The sequence below is a fragment of the Micropterus dolomieu genome, linkage group LG05, assembly GCF_021292245.1.
Source record: "Micropterus dolomieu isolate WLL.071019.BEF.003 ecotype Adirondacks linkage group LG05, ASM2129224v1, whole genome shotgun sequence".
Lineage (NCBI taxonomy): Eukaryota > Metazoa > Chordata > Actinopteri > Centrarchiformes > Centrarchidae > Micropterus > Micropterus dolomieu.
The window spans coordinates 3,040,302-3,056,062 of record NC_060154.1 but is presented as its reverse complement, the minus strand read 5'-3'; the positions used below and the strand labels follow the sequence as shown (position 1 = coordinate 3,056,062).

The 15,761-nt window shown below is 39.6% G+C and overlaps 2 protein-coding genes across 8 annotated transcripts; one reads left to right on the top strand and one right to left on the bottom strand.

Annotated features, from left to right (window-relative positions):
- Positions 1-459: 459 nt before the first annotated feature.
- pycr3 (pyrroline-5-carboxylate reductase 3) lies at positions 460-7,995 on the bottom strand. Of its 4 annotated transcripts, none has more exons than XM_046049614.1 (7): positions 7,944-7,995; positions 4,726-4,819; positions 4,578-4,642; positions 2,767-2,946; positions 2,454-2,666; positions 1,515-1,607; positions 460-1,364 (listed from the first exon to the last, which is right to left on the bottom strand). In XM_046049614.1, the coding sequence occupies exons 2-7, from the start codon at positions 4,811-4,813 to the stop codon at positions 1,161-1,163; spliced, it is 843 nt and encodes a 280-aa protein (XP_045905570.1). In that variant the 5' UTR covers positions 4,814-4,819; positions 7,944-7,995; the 3' UTR covers positions 460-1,160. The 4 variants fall into 4 exon arrangements, with proteins under 4 accessions (XP_045905570.1, XP_045905568.1, XP_045905569.1 ...); XM_046049612.1 differs by lacking the exon at positions 7,944-7,995 and adding an exon at positions 7,777-7,920; XM_046049613.1 differs by lacking the exon at positions 7,944-7,995 and adding an exon at positions 7,306-7,733.
- Positions 7,996-8,115: 120 nt separating this feature from the next.
- Positions 8,116-15,688, top strand: bmb (brambleberry). 4 transcript variants are annotated; one of them, XM_046049600.1, is made up of 13 exons: positions 8,116-8,216; positions 9,255-9,511; positions 10,061-10,189; positions 10,271-10,456; positions 10,554-10,776; positions 11,839-11,955; positions 12,056-12,235; positions 12,938-13,144; positions 13,232-13,382; positions 14,700-14,761; positions 14,882-15,000; positions 15,114-15,232; positions 15,346-15,688. In XM_046049600.1, exons 2-13 carry the CDS (start codon positions 9,257-9,259, stop codon positions 15,473-15,475), a joined length of 1,878 nt encoding a protein of 625 aa, XP_045905556.1. In that variant the 5' UTR covers positions 8,116-8,216; positions 9,255-9,256; the 3' UTR covers positions 15,476-15,688. The 4 variants fall into 4 exon arrangements, with proteins under 4 accessions (XP_045905556.1, XP_045905557.1, XP_045905558.1 ...); XM_046049601.1 differs by having other exon boundaries at positions 8,128-8,275; XM_046049602.1 differs by lacking the exon at positions 8,116-8,216 and adding an exon at positions 8,576-8,624.
- The last annotated feature ends 73 nt before the right edge of the window (positions 15,689-15,761 follow it).

Genomic DNA, 15,761 nt, shown 5'->3' with positions numbered 1-15,761 from the left:
AAGAACAGCTACTAGATGGACCTTGTGGTGAGATTAGGCAAACTAAAGGTTATTTTCATTACATGCAAACCTGCCAATTATGTTCTGGATAAATCGACTAAACATTTGGTCAAAAATATTGTAAACAAATCAAAAACTGTTAATAACAGTCCAAATCCCCATAATATTCCATTTATAATTATATTAAACAGAGAAAGGTATAAAATCCTCACAGTTGAGAAGCTACAAACAGCAAATGTTAGGCTTCTTGCTTGAGTCAGGACTTAATTATCATCAAAATGTTTGCACATCATCCATCACACAGGTCTGCTGCCATGAAGTGTGAATTTGTTCTTTCAGGATTCCACAGTCCTCTGCATCTATCTATTTTTCTACTTGAGCCGTGTGTCTTCATACTGCTTCTGCTCACTGGAGATGCCTGATTTCAAGATGTCAAAAATAAGGCAATGCACAAAGGGAGCCGGCTCAAGTGACACTTTATGAAAACCCCAGCCTACACGCTTGGCATCGCAGATCATGAATATTTTTCTTAACATTGTGTTGTACACAAAGCCAGCAAGTAGATGATGAATTACACCTGAAACAACGCATTACATGCACATAATGACCCAATCATGGCTGTAAGGCATTACTCCAAACTTGAAGTTTATAAAAGCTGCCTCTTGGACTGATTGATTGATGGCTAAAGTCCCCCTCTTTATTACTATGATGTCAGTGTCTTTCTGTATTCAAGCTCACAGGTTAATACGGCCTCCAATGAATGTGACTAAAATAGAAGTATTGTGCATCTTATTGTACAACAACATCTGTAACTATGGGAATAATCACATTTGGGTTACACCTTACTTGCATTGCTGCCTAAATCAGAAAAGATTGGATTATTGGTGTGCATGTAGTCAGTGTCTCAAATAAATCACAGGGTTATAATCAAATAATTTACTTGTCAGTGTCAATGTCGAGATTAAGCCAATATTTCATTTTTGCTCACGACAAATCGATGTGGTCAAAGACATGAAAAAGAAAAAGTATGAACTGCATTCGATTCGGGGAAACAGGTTTGTCTTGGTGTTCTATGGCAACTGGTTGAGCCAAAAGTTCCATTTGTTGTTAGGCTTCAGTTAAGTTCAATGAGTGGTAATTCAAAAGGCAAAAAGCAGCTGTCATTTCCTGCATCCTGCTGCTGACTTCCGGCCAAGCTCCCTGGCTCTCTCGGTGGCAGATTCCACGGCGCTCATGGTCGATGCCCTCACACCGCCCTGTTCCAGGGTGTGAAGCCCGTAGATGGTTGTTCCACCTGGGGTGCAGACCTCAGAGCGGAGCTGAGCTGGATGCTTTCCAGAGTCTCGTAACAACCGCCCAGCACCCTGCAACAGACGGAACAAAAACTAAATTAATGACGGTGGCTTCAAATATTGTGCTGAGGGGACGCACATAGAAAGTGAAAGGGTAAACAGTTTTTTTAGCGACACTAAAATTGCTAATGTCGATACAGTGAAACACAGTAAAAAACTGACCAGAACAGTTTGAGATGCGATGCTGTGTGCCAGAGCACTTGGCATTCCCATTTTAACAGCTCCTTCTGCCAGAGCTTCAGCAAACAGATACACCTGCAGAGAGGAATCACATGAATCACAATCAAAAAGGTGCACACAGTAACATTTTCTTGCTGTTGCTGATCCATAAAAAGACTTCATATTATTGCAAACACAATTTCCTAAGTAGCATAACATAATGTTGTAACTGCTCTTAGAGTTCTAGATATTTGATTGTGCTTTTATGACTTGCCTTTGATTTTCTTTTTAAATTTCACTGACTGGATCTATATTTTTACTGAGGATTTAATGCGGACAATTCGCCACTGCAAGAGTTTTTCTGTATTGTGTCCCGCGTCTCTACCATGTTTATCAAGACTTTATTCTGTATGTCTCAATAGAACACTGAAATGAAACAGACAAGAAACAGCCAGACACAGTCTGCCTTTCATCATTGAGTTTCGAGTCTGCCTTTTTTCCCCTGGAAAGGTGCATTATTTTCTGTTGTAATATTTGGGTTAGCAGTGGCTAGTGTGCACTGGACCATCGCTCTGACACCTTTCCACAACAATGAATGCATGTCAACAGGTCGTGTGTATTTATTTTAGACCTACGTGAGTGAAAAAATTTCCCCCATGAGGGATAAATAAATTAATAAATGTATAGCAGACTTTTCTTATCAATATGCATTTACAAAGCATTAACAATATGTACCCTGACAATAAAAGCAGATCCAAGGTTCAATGTCATTATGTAATGTAAGGAACTCTGAAGTTTCTAAAAATTGACTTTCATGGTGAAGTCAAATGAGTTCAAACCAGTTTGAAAACAGACATTTTCATTATCAGTCGACATTAACTTTGTTATCTTTGTCTTGAGGAAGTCCTACTACACCAGTCCATACAATCTCGAAACACTCACAAAAGCGACTCCGCTCCCGCTCAGTCCAGTGTGGATGTCAATCCAGGCCTCAGGTCCCTCCTCCACTAAACCACAGCGGTGCAACAAGGAGCGAAGCAGAGCTCCGTCCTCCTGTTTGGCATGGGATCCCCGTGCAAACAGGAGAGCCCCTTCCTGAACCAAACATGGGAGATTCGGCATCAGCCTGATGGCAACTGAATTCTCTGGCAGAAGCTTGGAATTGAAAAGAGAAAAGAACAACATTATTCATCTTTAGATCACCACAGAACCACCAGTTAGTTTAAAGTCAGTACACATGTGCTAGGGCACTCACCTCTTCCAGTGTCGCCAGTGTTACTCCAGCTGCAACAGACACAATAATGTGTCGTTCAGTGATGTGTTGTGAGACCTCATTGAGAACCAGTGGAACCAGGTGTGGTTTGACGGCTACAAAAACCACATCTGACCCACAGACTACCTCTGTGTTGGAGTGAGAGACGGGAATACCGAGCTCCTGAAAGCAAATGAAAGGGATGTTACTGACCCAGATGTCTCTTAACAATTGAATTTAAATAACATTTGTGTTAGAGCTGAAAAGATTACTCAATTAATCATTTAGTTGATCGACAGAAAATTAATTGGAAACCGTTTTAATAACAGATTAATCATCATTGTCAAGAGAAAAAACTAAACATTCTCTGGTTCCTGCTTCACTATTGTGAGGATTTGCTCTGTTCTAATCTAATATCTTTGGATTTTGCACTATTAGTTGAATAAAACAAGCTATCTGTATAGACCACCTTGGCATGACAGAAATAATAACCTGCATTTTTCAGTTTTCTGGCATTTCATAGACAATATAATTAAACAAGGAAATAAATTGCAGATTAATCAATGCTGAAAATAATCATTATTTGCAGACCTAATTTGTATTAACTCTAAAGAGTTTTATTTTTGGACTCAAAAAAAATCAGAATATTCGATGTTATGTTAACTTTAACATCCCTTAAATTTATTGGATAGATTGAACAGATTGTTCAACATTGTGATCTAATAACTCATGTACACAAGTTTCTAATTTGAGAAAATCTATTGTCAATTCCTACACAGAAGTTACTCATTTGTACCCTGTAATATACTATCTAATGTGCACACATCAATGGTCAAATGTGAAATAATTTCCTCCAGCTGAACTCAAGACAAAACAGAGATCCTAGTCATTGGGTCCCAGCAAATGGCAAAGCAAATACTGCCATCTGCTGGTTTCCTGGTGAATCATATCAGGCCTGTTTCAAAGGATCTCGGTGTCTGGTTCAACAGTAATTTAAGAGTCGAGCAGCACACTACAAAGCTTTTGCAATCATGTTTTTACCAGCTGAGAAACAATATCAAAAATATGATCAATGTTAACTTTTAAGGACACTGAGACCATTTTACACACCTTTATATCATCACGCCTGCATTACTGCAACAGTCTTTTTACTTGCTTGACCCAAAAATCTATTGATCGATTCAAGACTGTCCAGAAATCAGCCAGGCTTTTGACCAGAACAAAGAAATATGATCACATCCCCCTTGTTATAGCTTCATTAAACTGGCTCCCAGTATATTTTAGAATAGACATTAAAATTTTACTGGTTACTTTTAAAGCTCTTCATGGCCTCTCGCCCTGTTATATCTCCGACCTTTTAGTCCCATATGCACCAGCATGTATCTTGAGATCCTCAGGCAGAGGTCTTTTGACTGTTCCCGAGTCTCGACTGAAAACTGAAGGGGACAGAGCGTTTGCAGTCAGGGCCCCAACACTCTGGATCAGCCTCACCAAGGAAATCAGGGCAGCTGAGTCAGTGAACTCTTTAAAGTCCCTTCTTAAAACAAACTGTATTTTAATTTCATATCTTTCTTCCTGCTTTTACAGTGTATCTTTTTCTTTGCTCTTGTGAAAGCACTTTGTAACACCGTTTTGAAAATGCTCTATAAATAAAGATTATTATTATTATTATTACCTTCTTGTCTTGTTGATTGTCTTAATCTATATTTATATGGCAATACAGATTATGTGAGCTTCTGGCCGCCTGCATTTCCTCCTACAATCCAACTCACCCTGCTGAGAGCTGACAGAAAAGTAAAGAAGGAATTAAGCACCTGAAAGCGTCCCAGGTTCCTGGAGGATGGTGCGCTCACTTTGACGTTTAGAGGAAGAACATTTCCTTCAATGCGAACACAAAAGAGACGGTTAACTCCTTTATTTAAATCCTCTCTGCTCGGTTTCCACAACTCTCTCCAGACTCACCAGACAACATGCCCTTTACGATGCCAAATGCCATGTTCCCTGCACCAATGAAACCAATCTTCAGCTGTGAGTCCATCTCAGGGTCCATTTTGATCTAAAGGAAAGTAGAGAACAGATTTGAGTGGAAACATCAACCCGCAAATAATAGTTCAACAATCACCTAAAAACTAGGGGTGTGAATCACAGGACCACCTACAACACAATACCATCACGTTTCCCACAGTTACAATGGTTACACACATCACATGTCATAAACAATAATACTGTAAGAGAATTAAGCAACAACAGAAATATCAACTATTTGATAATCAAGAAATGTAGTTATTTATCAAGGAAAAAAAAAAAAAGAAAATAACTGGTTCCACCTTCTCAAATAATGACGCCGCGATGCTCTTTGTCATATTTGATAGTAAACTGAATATATTTGGTCAAATAAAACAAGCCATTTGATTAAATCGCCTTGGCAAGACAAATATTAAAGATTTTTCATGATTTAAATTATAATAAAAACTATGGTTAGTTGCAGCCTTATCAGGAACCAGTTATATGTATTGGAGGGGCTTTCAGTTTTGAATTTTAAAAGGACCTTTTTTAAAGTAAAGCAGCAACATGAACAAATACTGTATGTGCCACTGTTCAAAGGAAAAAAGCTGAACTGCCATGAAGAATATCTTAATGCCTAAAATCTGGAGACACACCGCTCTCATTGTAACCTTTGATGTGTACAAATCAAGTTTAGTAGAAAAATTTAAAGCAGCAGTTTACTATGGCCAATCCATTAGCCATATGCTTACAACATTACAGTAGATATGCCTATACTTAAAGAATTGTACTATTGTGCTTTATAACGTCCAGTAAAATACATAGTTTTTTGGACTCTGGTATTGATAATATATGGTAAGAGCGGTGCCAATGCATCAACACCATATAGTGACAGAGAGAAGCACTGCGAATGATTACTATAACAAATCAGGTTAAGGCAAGAAATCAGATAACATGTAAAATCCTGTTTGACGGTCTGTAATCAGATTTCTCCCCTCCCCGCATAACTGCTTCCACAGCAAAGTTTCCCTGTCCTGGGTCTTTTTGACATGCATCCTTTAAATCAAGAAAGCTGGTTTCTGCAGCAAAGAAACCAGTAAGTTTGACAGTAAATCCAATTTCTCCCATGATGTTGTTTCTGAAAGCAGGTTACTGCTAATTCTTGAAATGCATCCACAGTATACAAAGAGAACTCAGTCAACTGACCGATATTTGCTGGTTCCAGCTTCTCAGACGTGAGGACTTGCTGCTTTTCTCGGTTTTATGGGTGTAAAATGAATGTCTTTGGGTTTTCGACTGCTGATTGGCCAAGCAAGTAATGACGATGCTACTTCGGGCTCTAAGAACAGGCATTTTTTTACCCTTCTTCCACATTTTATAGACTTAAAGAAAAATATTGACAAATGAAACGATAGCAGGAAAAATGCCACAGACCAATAGATATGGCGAGAAAACAGACTTAGGTTGTTGTATGGCCATATGTTGCTGAAACAATTATTTTCCACAACCCATGTTAAGTCCAATTACACTCAGTTACCAGTTTAATAGGTCCAAGGTGAAACTAATGCAGTTTTATAGAACAGCCATGCAATAAATCCTAGTTATTGTTGAAATGCTATTGACTCAACTTTATGATCATTTTGGAGGCTGTAATTTCTTTTGATAATTTCAAAATATTATATGCAAGCATTATGAATGGCACTTGAATGTAACTGGATTTCTTTAATGTAGAACCAATGAACATTATATTACGTAAATTATGTGTTGTGTTGTGCATTTCAATAAATACATTTCCTGTTTCAGTAAAAGGAATAAACAAAATTAGATTGCGTTATGCAGTGTTGTGGAAGTATTTCTAATATTTAGTGATGTGAGATGTTAAAAATCAATGCATACTATAATTCCAACATCACTCCAACTGGACCATAAAGTTGAATCAACACCTTTTTAAAACAGTTTTTAACTGAACATTACACTGTCATGAAGGCAGGATTTAACGCACAGCTGTTGTATTTGTCTGCATTAATTATAGCTACAGGTGTGTCCAGTAAATTAGTCTATATCAAAACATCCCAGAAACGTATTCGCAATGAGCACACAGTTGTGTAATGAATGCATGCATCTAGACAACACATGAAATAAACGAAATCACAGTAATTACGATCTAATGACAGACTCATCAGACCCCTACAATTAAATCCAGGTTCTGAGAGGAATTGTCCGGGCAGGGCTGCGGCCAGTGCAGCATTGATGCATCCCCATCCGAGTCTTCTGTCACTTCATCATTCCTGTCAGAGTTGACTCCAGCTCCGACCAAGGGGTGTCTGGACTCCATGATAGCTATCATCGTCTTTTCATATCGCCACCAACCCTGTATTTTGGTCGGGGCCGGAGATTCGGGCTCTCTCTTGCACTTGTAGTACGCACTTTTTAGAAGTTTCCAGCGAAACTTTAATTGGTCCACAGATCTGTGATAGCCAGCCGCTATCATTCTCCTGTGTGCCACCTTAAAGAGTTTATTATTCCTCACTTTCCTACCGTCTAAGCATTTCTTCATGTCCAGCTCCTTGAGGATTTCCAGAAATAACTCAGTTTCCTTCACGTCCCAGTTCTGCTTCTTGATACCAGAGTCGTCCATTGTTGTGGCAACGTAGCCTCGTTAGCTCGGCGGCTAGTCAGCGTTAGCCCAACGGCACAATGTCCACACGGCTAGGTTGCTAATTAGGTGCTAGCATGTCTGGTGCGGCAGGGACAGAGCGGTGCTGTTGATAGCTTAAACCATAAAATGTTAAAATCCTGTCTGTAAAAACCCACGATAGCAGAAACCAAGCCCTGCTGTTGCATCTAGCTAGAGAGAGCTACAATATAATCCAGGACAGATTAGATTAGAAATATAATGCACGTGTTTCTTGTTGACTGGACAACCATAAAATAACACGGAGTGGAATAAACGTCAGGCGATGCTGTGAACAACACCGGCTAACGCTTGGTGGTAGACTGTTTATTCACCTGATGTTTTTCAGATTTGCTGATGTCCAACGTTTAGTAAAGGTCAAACTGCAGTTTCATTTAAACTGTGCTGTCAGGTCGCATCTGTCGGATACACCCGGAACATCCACCAAACCCAACCAGTTGAGTTTTGGTTCCACTGAACTATCGGTGGGTTTGTTTTTTACCTCTTTGCTGCTGTACCAGGCGGGCGGCGCCTTCACAATCCTTAGCCAGCCATTCCACACACGATTCCACACAGTAGCTTTCCGTTTCAGCCGTGATATAAATCCAACACACCCGATGCCCCCCCACCCCCAATACAAAAAATGCGAGTAATTCAATTGGCTGCGTCCTATTCGTATAGGGCGGAGAGGTGGTGGGTAAAAATTTAGCTGTTATTCCAATCAGCTGTGTGAGGGACCCCGTGCTGAGGACTTTACTGCACAATTAAGCAGAAGGTACACGATTTAAACAATTTAAATGTTTTTATTTACTCCGGCGTGGATTGAATGACAAGGTAATTAATTTTCCTAGCAGAAATTGCTGTAAGATGTTGGCAGTGATTTGACTATGGTGATTTTTAAATGGGTTTCATTGTTTCCCCTTTTCTTTTGCACACTGAGGGCCACTTCTGTGCATTTTCTCCCCGGTGTTTAAAACAGACAAGAAAATCGATATAAAAGAGCTTTCCGGTAGATTTGAATAAGTCTGTTTACCTTTTTTTTTTTTTTAAAAACACATTTTGTTGCCTGTTTTCCTCTTTATTACAGTAAAAAGACATTGTATTTTAATAGTTTGTTAACGATGCTTTAGGTCTGCAGTAGGAGCCCTTGTGCAGCAGAGCAGACATGCCTGGGCAAGCCTCGGTCCGGTCTTCATTCTAAAATATGAGTGAATGAATATTTTTATTATTGTATCTTATGTCCATAACGCATGGCTTTACAATACAACATAAATCCATATAGCTAGATCCAGAATACTGCACAATATGCATTATCAATCAACCATTCAAACGTATTGGTTCAGTTGTTGCCGACCCCTAGCGACATCCATTCCTGGACATATTAAGGATATTAAGCCTTCTCCTGCAAGTAGATATGATATGATAGAGAAGATCATATTTAGGCTATAATTAAAAAAAAAAAAAATTATAATGATAATAAACTGTAGCCCAAATACTGGATAAATTAAGCTACAAAAAAGGTCCCATTGACTTGTATGGTACTTAATCTCTGTAATTTCTCATACCAGTGATATAAGAAGCAACAAATATTTGGTTAAAATACTGTTAATAGCAAATGAATCACAACTTATAAAAAATGGGGGAAAATACACAAAATGACCCCATCTGAGAGTTACAAATGCATCTGTGCACAGGACTACATGAATGATGGAAAATATGTAAATGTAACTGTATTTTTCTAATTTGCTGTTACCAGTATAGTTTCAAGTGACAGATCTCCCCCACCTCATTTTGCATTCTTACTCTATTCCAGACATGGGGCGTCTCCTGATCCACCACCTGTATTTCCTGCTGATCAGCTTGCTGGCATGTCATTGTCCTACAGTCAGCGGGCTGTTTGAGTGGCTGAGGCAGACAGAGGCACCTCCAGCAGCAGCACCTCCTCCACCATCAGTAGTCCCAGCACTTCTTGCAAAGGATGCTCAGTTTGAGATGGCTACTGCTGATGAGAAGTTTTTGGCTGAGGCAAAGCAAATGGACATCAGCCAGCTAGACGGCTGTCATTATGGGGTAAAATTTAGCCTCTTGGTCTTGAAATACAGGGTTCAGAATCCGCCCAGGGTCAATTCTGAAAACGGACTCTAATTAAAATATATATGCTGATATTTCTACTATGTAAGGCTGCGACTAGAAATTATTTTTAATTGATCAATTAGTCTTAACAGTCCTCGATTATTCCATTTATCAATAAAATGTCAGAAAATCATCACAATTTCCTAAAACCCAAGGTGATTTCTTCAAATTGCTTGTTTTGACCGACCAACAGTCTGAATAATTTACAGTGATTTAAAAATGAGAGAGAAGCAGAAAATCCTCACATTTGAAATGCTGGAACAAGCCAATGTTTGGACTCAAAATCACATAACCTCAGATCTGTCATGAAATATTTTAAGATAAAACAAACGCAGAAAGGTTTGAGAGACACTGCTGCAAAACTTTTGTCTTCTTGGGAATATTTAATAAAAACAACTTTGTTTGCCATAGTAGGGTCACCGTAGCATTACTACACACCCACTGGTTGTCTTCAACATAAAAATAAAAATGCACTGTGCTCTGTAGGTGGTTGCCCAGCTGAAGGCGAGCTGTGAAAGCCTCTCAGAGGAGCAGCTAGCGAAGCTTGGAGTTGCACTGTTTAACTGCCAGGCAGAGAGTGAGGGGCGCCAGACCTACCCATGTACAATGGAAATGGTAAAATATAACATTGGAATAAAAGAAGATTTGCCCCACCCACCCAAATATATTTTTTATAATCTCATTTTAATGTTTCAGACTATAAAAGAGTGTACAGCTGACATGGATTCAGACACATGGAATGCTTACCACATAGTGAGCAACAGAGCGCGCTCTGTTTGCTACTCTACTCGCCAACAGCTCTTCCGGCGCAGAGCAGAGCACACTGTCAATGCTCTCATCTCCACAGCCACAAGCCAACTAGATGCCATGAAGGACCTTAAGGTAGATTTTCCTTTTCATCTGTATGTGTCGAGTATGCAGTAACTGATCAGATTCTGCGTAGGTTGATTTTTGTTGTGATGGCTGTGTTTTATAACAGGAGGGCCAGCTAGAGCTGAAGGAACTGACTGCAGCCTCCTTGGACAAGCTGTTTGAAGGTCACAGTGCACTGCAGGCCCAACAGGGGAAACTTTACGAGGGCCAGGAGCAATTAGAGGGTTCACTGAGAGACAACCTGGAGCGTCTGAGCCAGGAGAAGGCCCTCATCGCCTCTGGACAGGAACTGGTAGCCCAGCTCATTCAGGGAATTACAAAGAGAATGGGTGAGAGCTTTCATATGTTTCACACTGGAAATTATTTGCACAGTATTGGAGTTATTGTTTATAGTGTAGTTTTGACAAGTCCAGTAATGATTCAATTGTGCTAACAAAATGTGCAGCTGCATTTGTGCTTTGCATGGCTATGGTCACATTCTTAGAATCTGAAAGCGCACAACATAATAAAGTATATCTTCTTCTTACTTAAAAAATAAAGTTTGTTTATAATTTTATCTGCATCAAAATAAACTACATTTACTGAGTTAGCTGATAACTTACATTTGCTATATATGTCAGGTCGCCAGCCTCTGGAGCAACTAGGGGTTAAGTATTAAGGGGTCAAGTATTTTCTTTCAGATACACTAGTCCGTGAGACCTTAGCACATGTTCAAAAATGCCTTATGTACTATGTTTAAATTAGCTTAATAAGCACCAAATGCATTATCTCAATATTGCTAATTGCAGATAAATAAAACATTTTTTTTTTTCATAAGAAATTAGGAACGTTTCTTGAATTAATTAGGCTACTCTTTTGGACATACCCATGTCATTTAAACTGCAACTCCTATGGGACTATGTCTTCAGTGGTAGCTACTAGCAACATAATGTTGAAACCCTATCCAGCTCTTTAGTTCATCACAAGCCATTTGACAAAGATGAAGCAACTCAGTGCTAATGTTTAATCACTGCTTTGATTCTCTTCTAAAAACTGTTTTATTATTCCAGCCGCTATTCAGTAGGATGATTTGATATCTCCCAAATGACTGAACATCTTGTTGAGAGCATGTGCGAAAAGGGAATTGATTCATTAATTCTTAAAATAAAATGTGTTTAAAAGGAGCCTTTAAATGACAGTTGTTATGCTGAATGAGTTTTGAAAGATTTATTCTACCCCATCAGAATACAATATTGAGCTTTAATTCTGATTTGTTACTGGACAAAACCTCTCCCTGCAAACACAGCCAATGTCCTTTGGTCTAGCATAAAATAATATGCTAATATCACCTGCTGCCTGCCTGCCTTTCCTCTTTTTTTTTTTTTTTTTTTTTTTTTTTTTTTATTTTTTAGAGAATGTCAGCGAGCATCTTCAGATCCAAGGCTCAGAGGTGCAGGACAGCCACAATATGATTGTTAAAGACCTCGCAGACGTCAGACACCAAGCTCAGGACATCTACCAAAAAATTGGTAATCACAACAGGGCATCAAACCTAAATTCATCACACTATTTTTAAAACTTGTGGTTCAAATTGGTGCTGTCTTGTATCTTTCCCCTGTGGCTGATCAGACCACAGTATGTCGGAGTTTCTGCAGTACCAGGACCAGACCTCACAGTACTACACTGACCTGATGAACAAACTGGAGCGCATGAATAGCACACTGGGATTCATGCTGCACTACCTCGATAACATGCAGAGCCGGATTGAGGAAAGGCTCCACATGATCCAGGGCTACCTTGGCTGGGCAGGTGAGACATTAGACCCACACTGCAGTGGCCGAGTTTTTCCACCTCATCTTTTCTGCTACAAAAACAACAACAAAAAAAAATTACTTTTTTGGTCTGACATCTTTAAAAAACAATGATTAAATAAATGTTGACAAAACAAGTAATTTGAATAAGTCACCTTAAGCTCTGGGAAATTATGATGGGCATTTCTTTCATTAGCTTTGACATTTCACGGGCTTAATAATTTATGGATCAAAGGATATAATCAGCAGACTAACTGATGAAAAAAAATCATTGGTTGCAGTCTCAGTGGAAACTCATGATTTTAGGACGATGGATTCAGTTTTCATGAGTTTCCTCTTTAGGAGCTCAGACATTCGAAGGGAGCTTGGAGTAGAGCTGCTGCTTCTTCGCATCACAAGGAGTCATTTCAGGCATCTAATCAAGATGCCTCCTGGGTGCCTTTTTTGTTGTAGGTAGACCCAGAACACGCTGGAGAGATTATATACATAACTCTTCTGGCTTGGGGACACCTCGGGATCGAGGCTGTTGGTTGCACATAAACACCCCAGAACTGAAATTGTTGCGGACCCCACAGTCTGCTACTAAAGCTAAATATCATCCTCAGTAGTCTGAGATGTCCTAAAACCACTTTAAATGTGGCTGTAGATTTTCTTTCCTTTCCATGGATTAATGTTTCCCTTGTGCTTCTTGTAATTACAGGTTTGAGCCTGACAGCCATGTGGACGTGTGTTGCACATACAGGCTACTTCGTACTATGTGCAGTCCTGCTAACGTTCCTGCGTTGCCCAGGTTTCTCTAGAGCCATGCTGCTGCTCACTGTGCCTCTTAATGCAGTGGCTGAAGTCAACCAGCAGCCGGCACTGGATCTCTCTGGCCTCACCCTGCTGCTGCTCGCTGTCTCTCTGGGTACTAACTTAAAGCAGCTTACAAGGTAAATACAGAGTTGAATAGTAATGTGTTTGTGATGTTTTTCTTTTTTTTTCATATCTGCAGGTCACTGGCTTGTGAATCAGTTGTGGGCGTGCTTCCGGACCAGAGGAAAGCCTGCTGCCCCGCTGCCGCTGGCCCCATGTGACATTGTGGAGCCACAGAAACAGACATTTTCATCCTGCCACTCATACCCACCGTCCTCTACACCGCAGAAGTGAGTTTGCAGAGTTCATTATATATTGTCTATGCCAGTGGTTATCAAAATGGACCCTCAGGAATCCTTGAGGGGATTCTACAGGGTCCCCAACAAAAAGGGGAATAATTATATTCAATATAATTCCATCCCTAAGTAACACAAGTTTGACTACTTGGGTCATGAGTTTCATCAGTGTTGGGCAAGTTACTTCCCAAATGTAATACATTATTGATTACTAGTTACTGTCATTTCAGAGTAGTCAGTTATATTACAATATTATTGTCTCTGAATTGTAATGCTTTACACTACTTTTGTGTTACTTTCACTGCTATTTAATGGGCGCTATATTCTGATAGTAAGATGTTCCTGCATAGCTGTGTGCGCTTCTACGCATTAAGTACAGCAGCAAAACGTCATTGATTTGAATCTCCCGCCACTCCGACAGGATCGGTCATGAGCTGATAGCTCAAACATGAAAGTAATTCATTAAAGCACAAACACATAGCCTAAAGAAATCTATTTACACTTGTGAGCCATCAGGGGAGCTACATTCTTGTTAAGAGGAGCCGAGCTCCTCCGTAGTTTGCACCCTAAAATGCGTTGTAACGGGTACAATATTAGTGCGGGGGGGGGGGGTGTTTTATATAATGCGTTATATTACTGCTTTATGTAAATGCTCCGTACTTGTATAGCGCCTTTCTAGTCTTTTCGACCACTCAAAGCGCTTTTACACTACATCTGCATTCACCATTCACTCACATTCATTCACTGAGCCTAAGTGCTCAAACAGAAACTAACATTGATACACTGGCAGAACAGCCGCCAGGGGCAATCGGGGTTCAGTATCTTTCCCAAAGACACTTCGACATGCAAAACAGCAAAAAGTAATACATTATTGTAAATACATTACTGGACTTCTGTAATGCATTACTCCCAACACTGTTTATACACCTTCTGTAACAAAACCCATCTAAAATCAAAAAACTAATCAGATGGGGGAGTCAGTGGTTTAATTTGTTTCGGCGTCCTTGATGTGAAAAAATTTGAGAACCACCGCAGACCAGGGTGACAGCTACTGATTGTTTTAATTATCGATTTAAACAAAGTTATTTTTTCAATTGTCTTCTTGTCTTTAAAAAAAAATCCCTGTATATAATTTCCCAGAACCCACGGTGACATCTTCAAAATGTCTTGTCAACATTTTGATGCAGATCCTAGATTTAAACAGTTACAATCATTAAAACATTTCAGCAATTGTGCAGCTATGCGGGAGATAAGTGCTCTGATTTCTTTGTAGTTGGTTTATTTACATATACTAAAAATTTTTGTCATCAGAAATGAAATCGACGGCCTGATTGAGCAAGACGACCTGTTGAATCAGGACAGCTTCATATCAGGTTTGAAATTCTGTCCCTTAACAGTAAAATACTTCACAGATATTCCCCTTGAGAGAAAAGTGATACGTCACTATATTCATGTACCCTTGTATTTTCTCTCACCTATGTCTTTGTGTACAGGTGACTTTGGCATATCAGCAGTCTCTCCCCCTCACAGGAATCCAATGCCAGAGTCCAGGTTTATGCCGAGTATTGGCACACCCAATCACTCCACTCCCAGGCTTGTATCACAGCTAGCGGTGAGCAAACATGTCAGATAAAAGGATAACGAAAGATTTTTTTTCAGTATCAAGTTTTTTTTATAGGCGCCATGACACATTTTGTGTTTTGTTTTTTTTTTTTAATTTTTTAGGCTCTGGTTGATATCCCCCCAAGGAACCTGGGAGGTGCTTTTGATGTTGTGAACGACTCACGTGATTTAGTGAATGACTCACGAAGTGCGAGTCCTACCCCATCTCTAATCAGCAACAGGTCAGGGTTTTAGACTTTGTGACCACACATGGTGCCCAAAACGTGTGAACTCATTTCTGTTAAAACATTTTAATCGGTCATTGATCATTATACCCCTTTCTGTCCTGTGGCAGCTCTCTATCGGGCCGTCAGCTGTGCAATGGCATCACAAAAACAGGGAAAGCCTGTAAGAAGAGAGCCGTGCCAGGACAGGAGTACTGCAGAGTCCATGAAGGGGGGCACTTCTCCTATGTTCACTCCTAAAATGCTTGACTTCCCCTCTTAAGATTTTCTTTGATAAGGCCTTCTCTGCAAAAAAAAAACTTATTGTCGTCATTGTAAGTTCTGCCTGCTTTGCTTAAAGATTTAGTTTGCTAAATAAGCACTACACTTGCAAAGTTTTTAAATATCCTTTTTCTATTTTATTGCTATGTTTTTAACTTCATTTTTATAATAAATTATTTCTTGACCTATGAATCTGTCTGTATGTTTTCAAACAAAGCAACAGTAGCAGTCCAGAAAGCTGAATTCAGTCACTACGTTGTTTTGT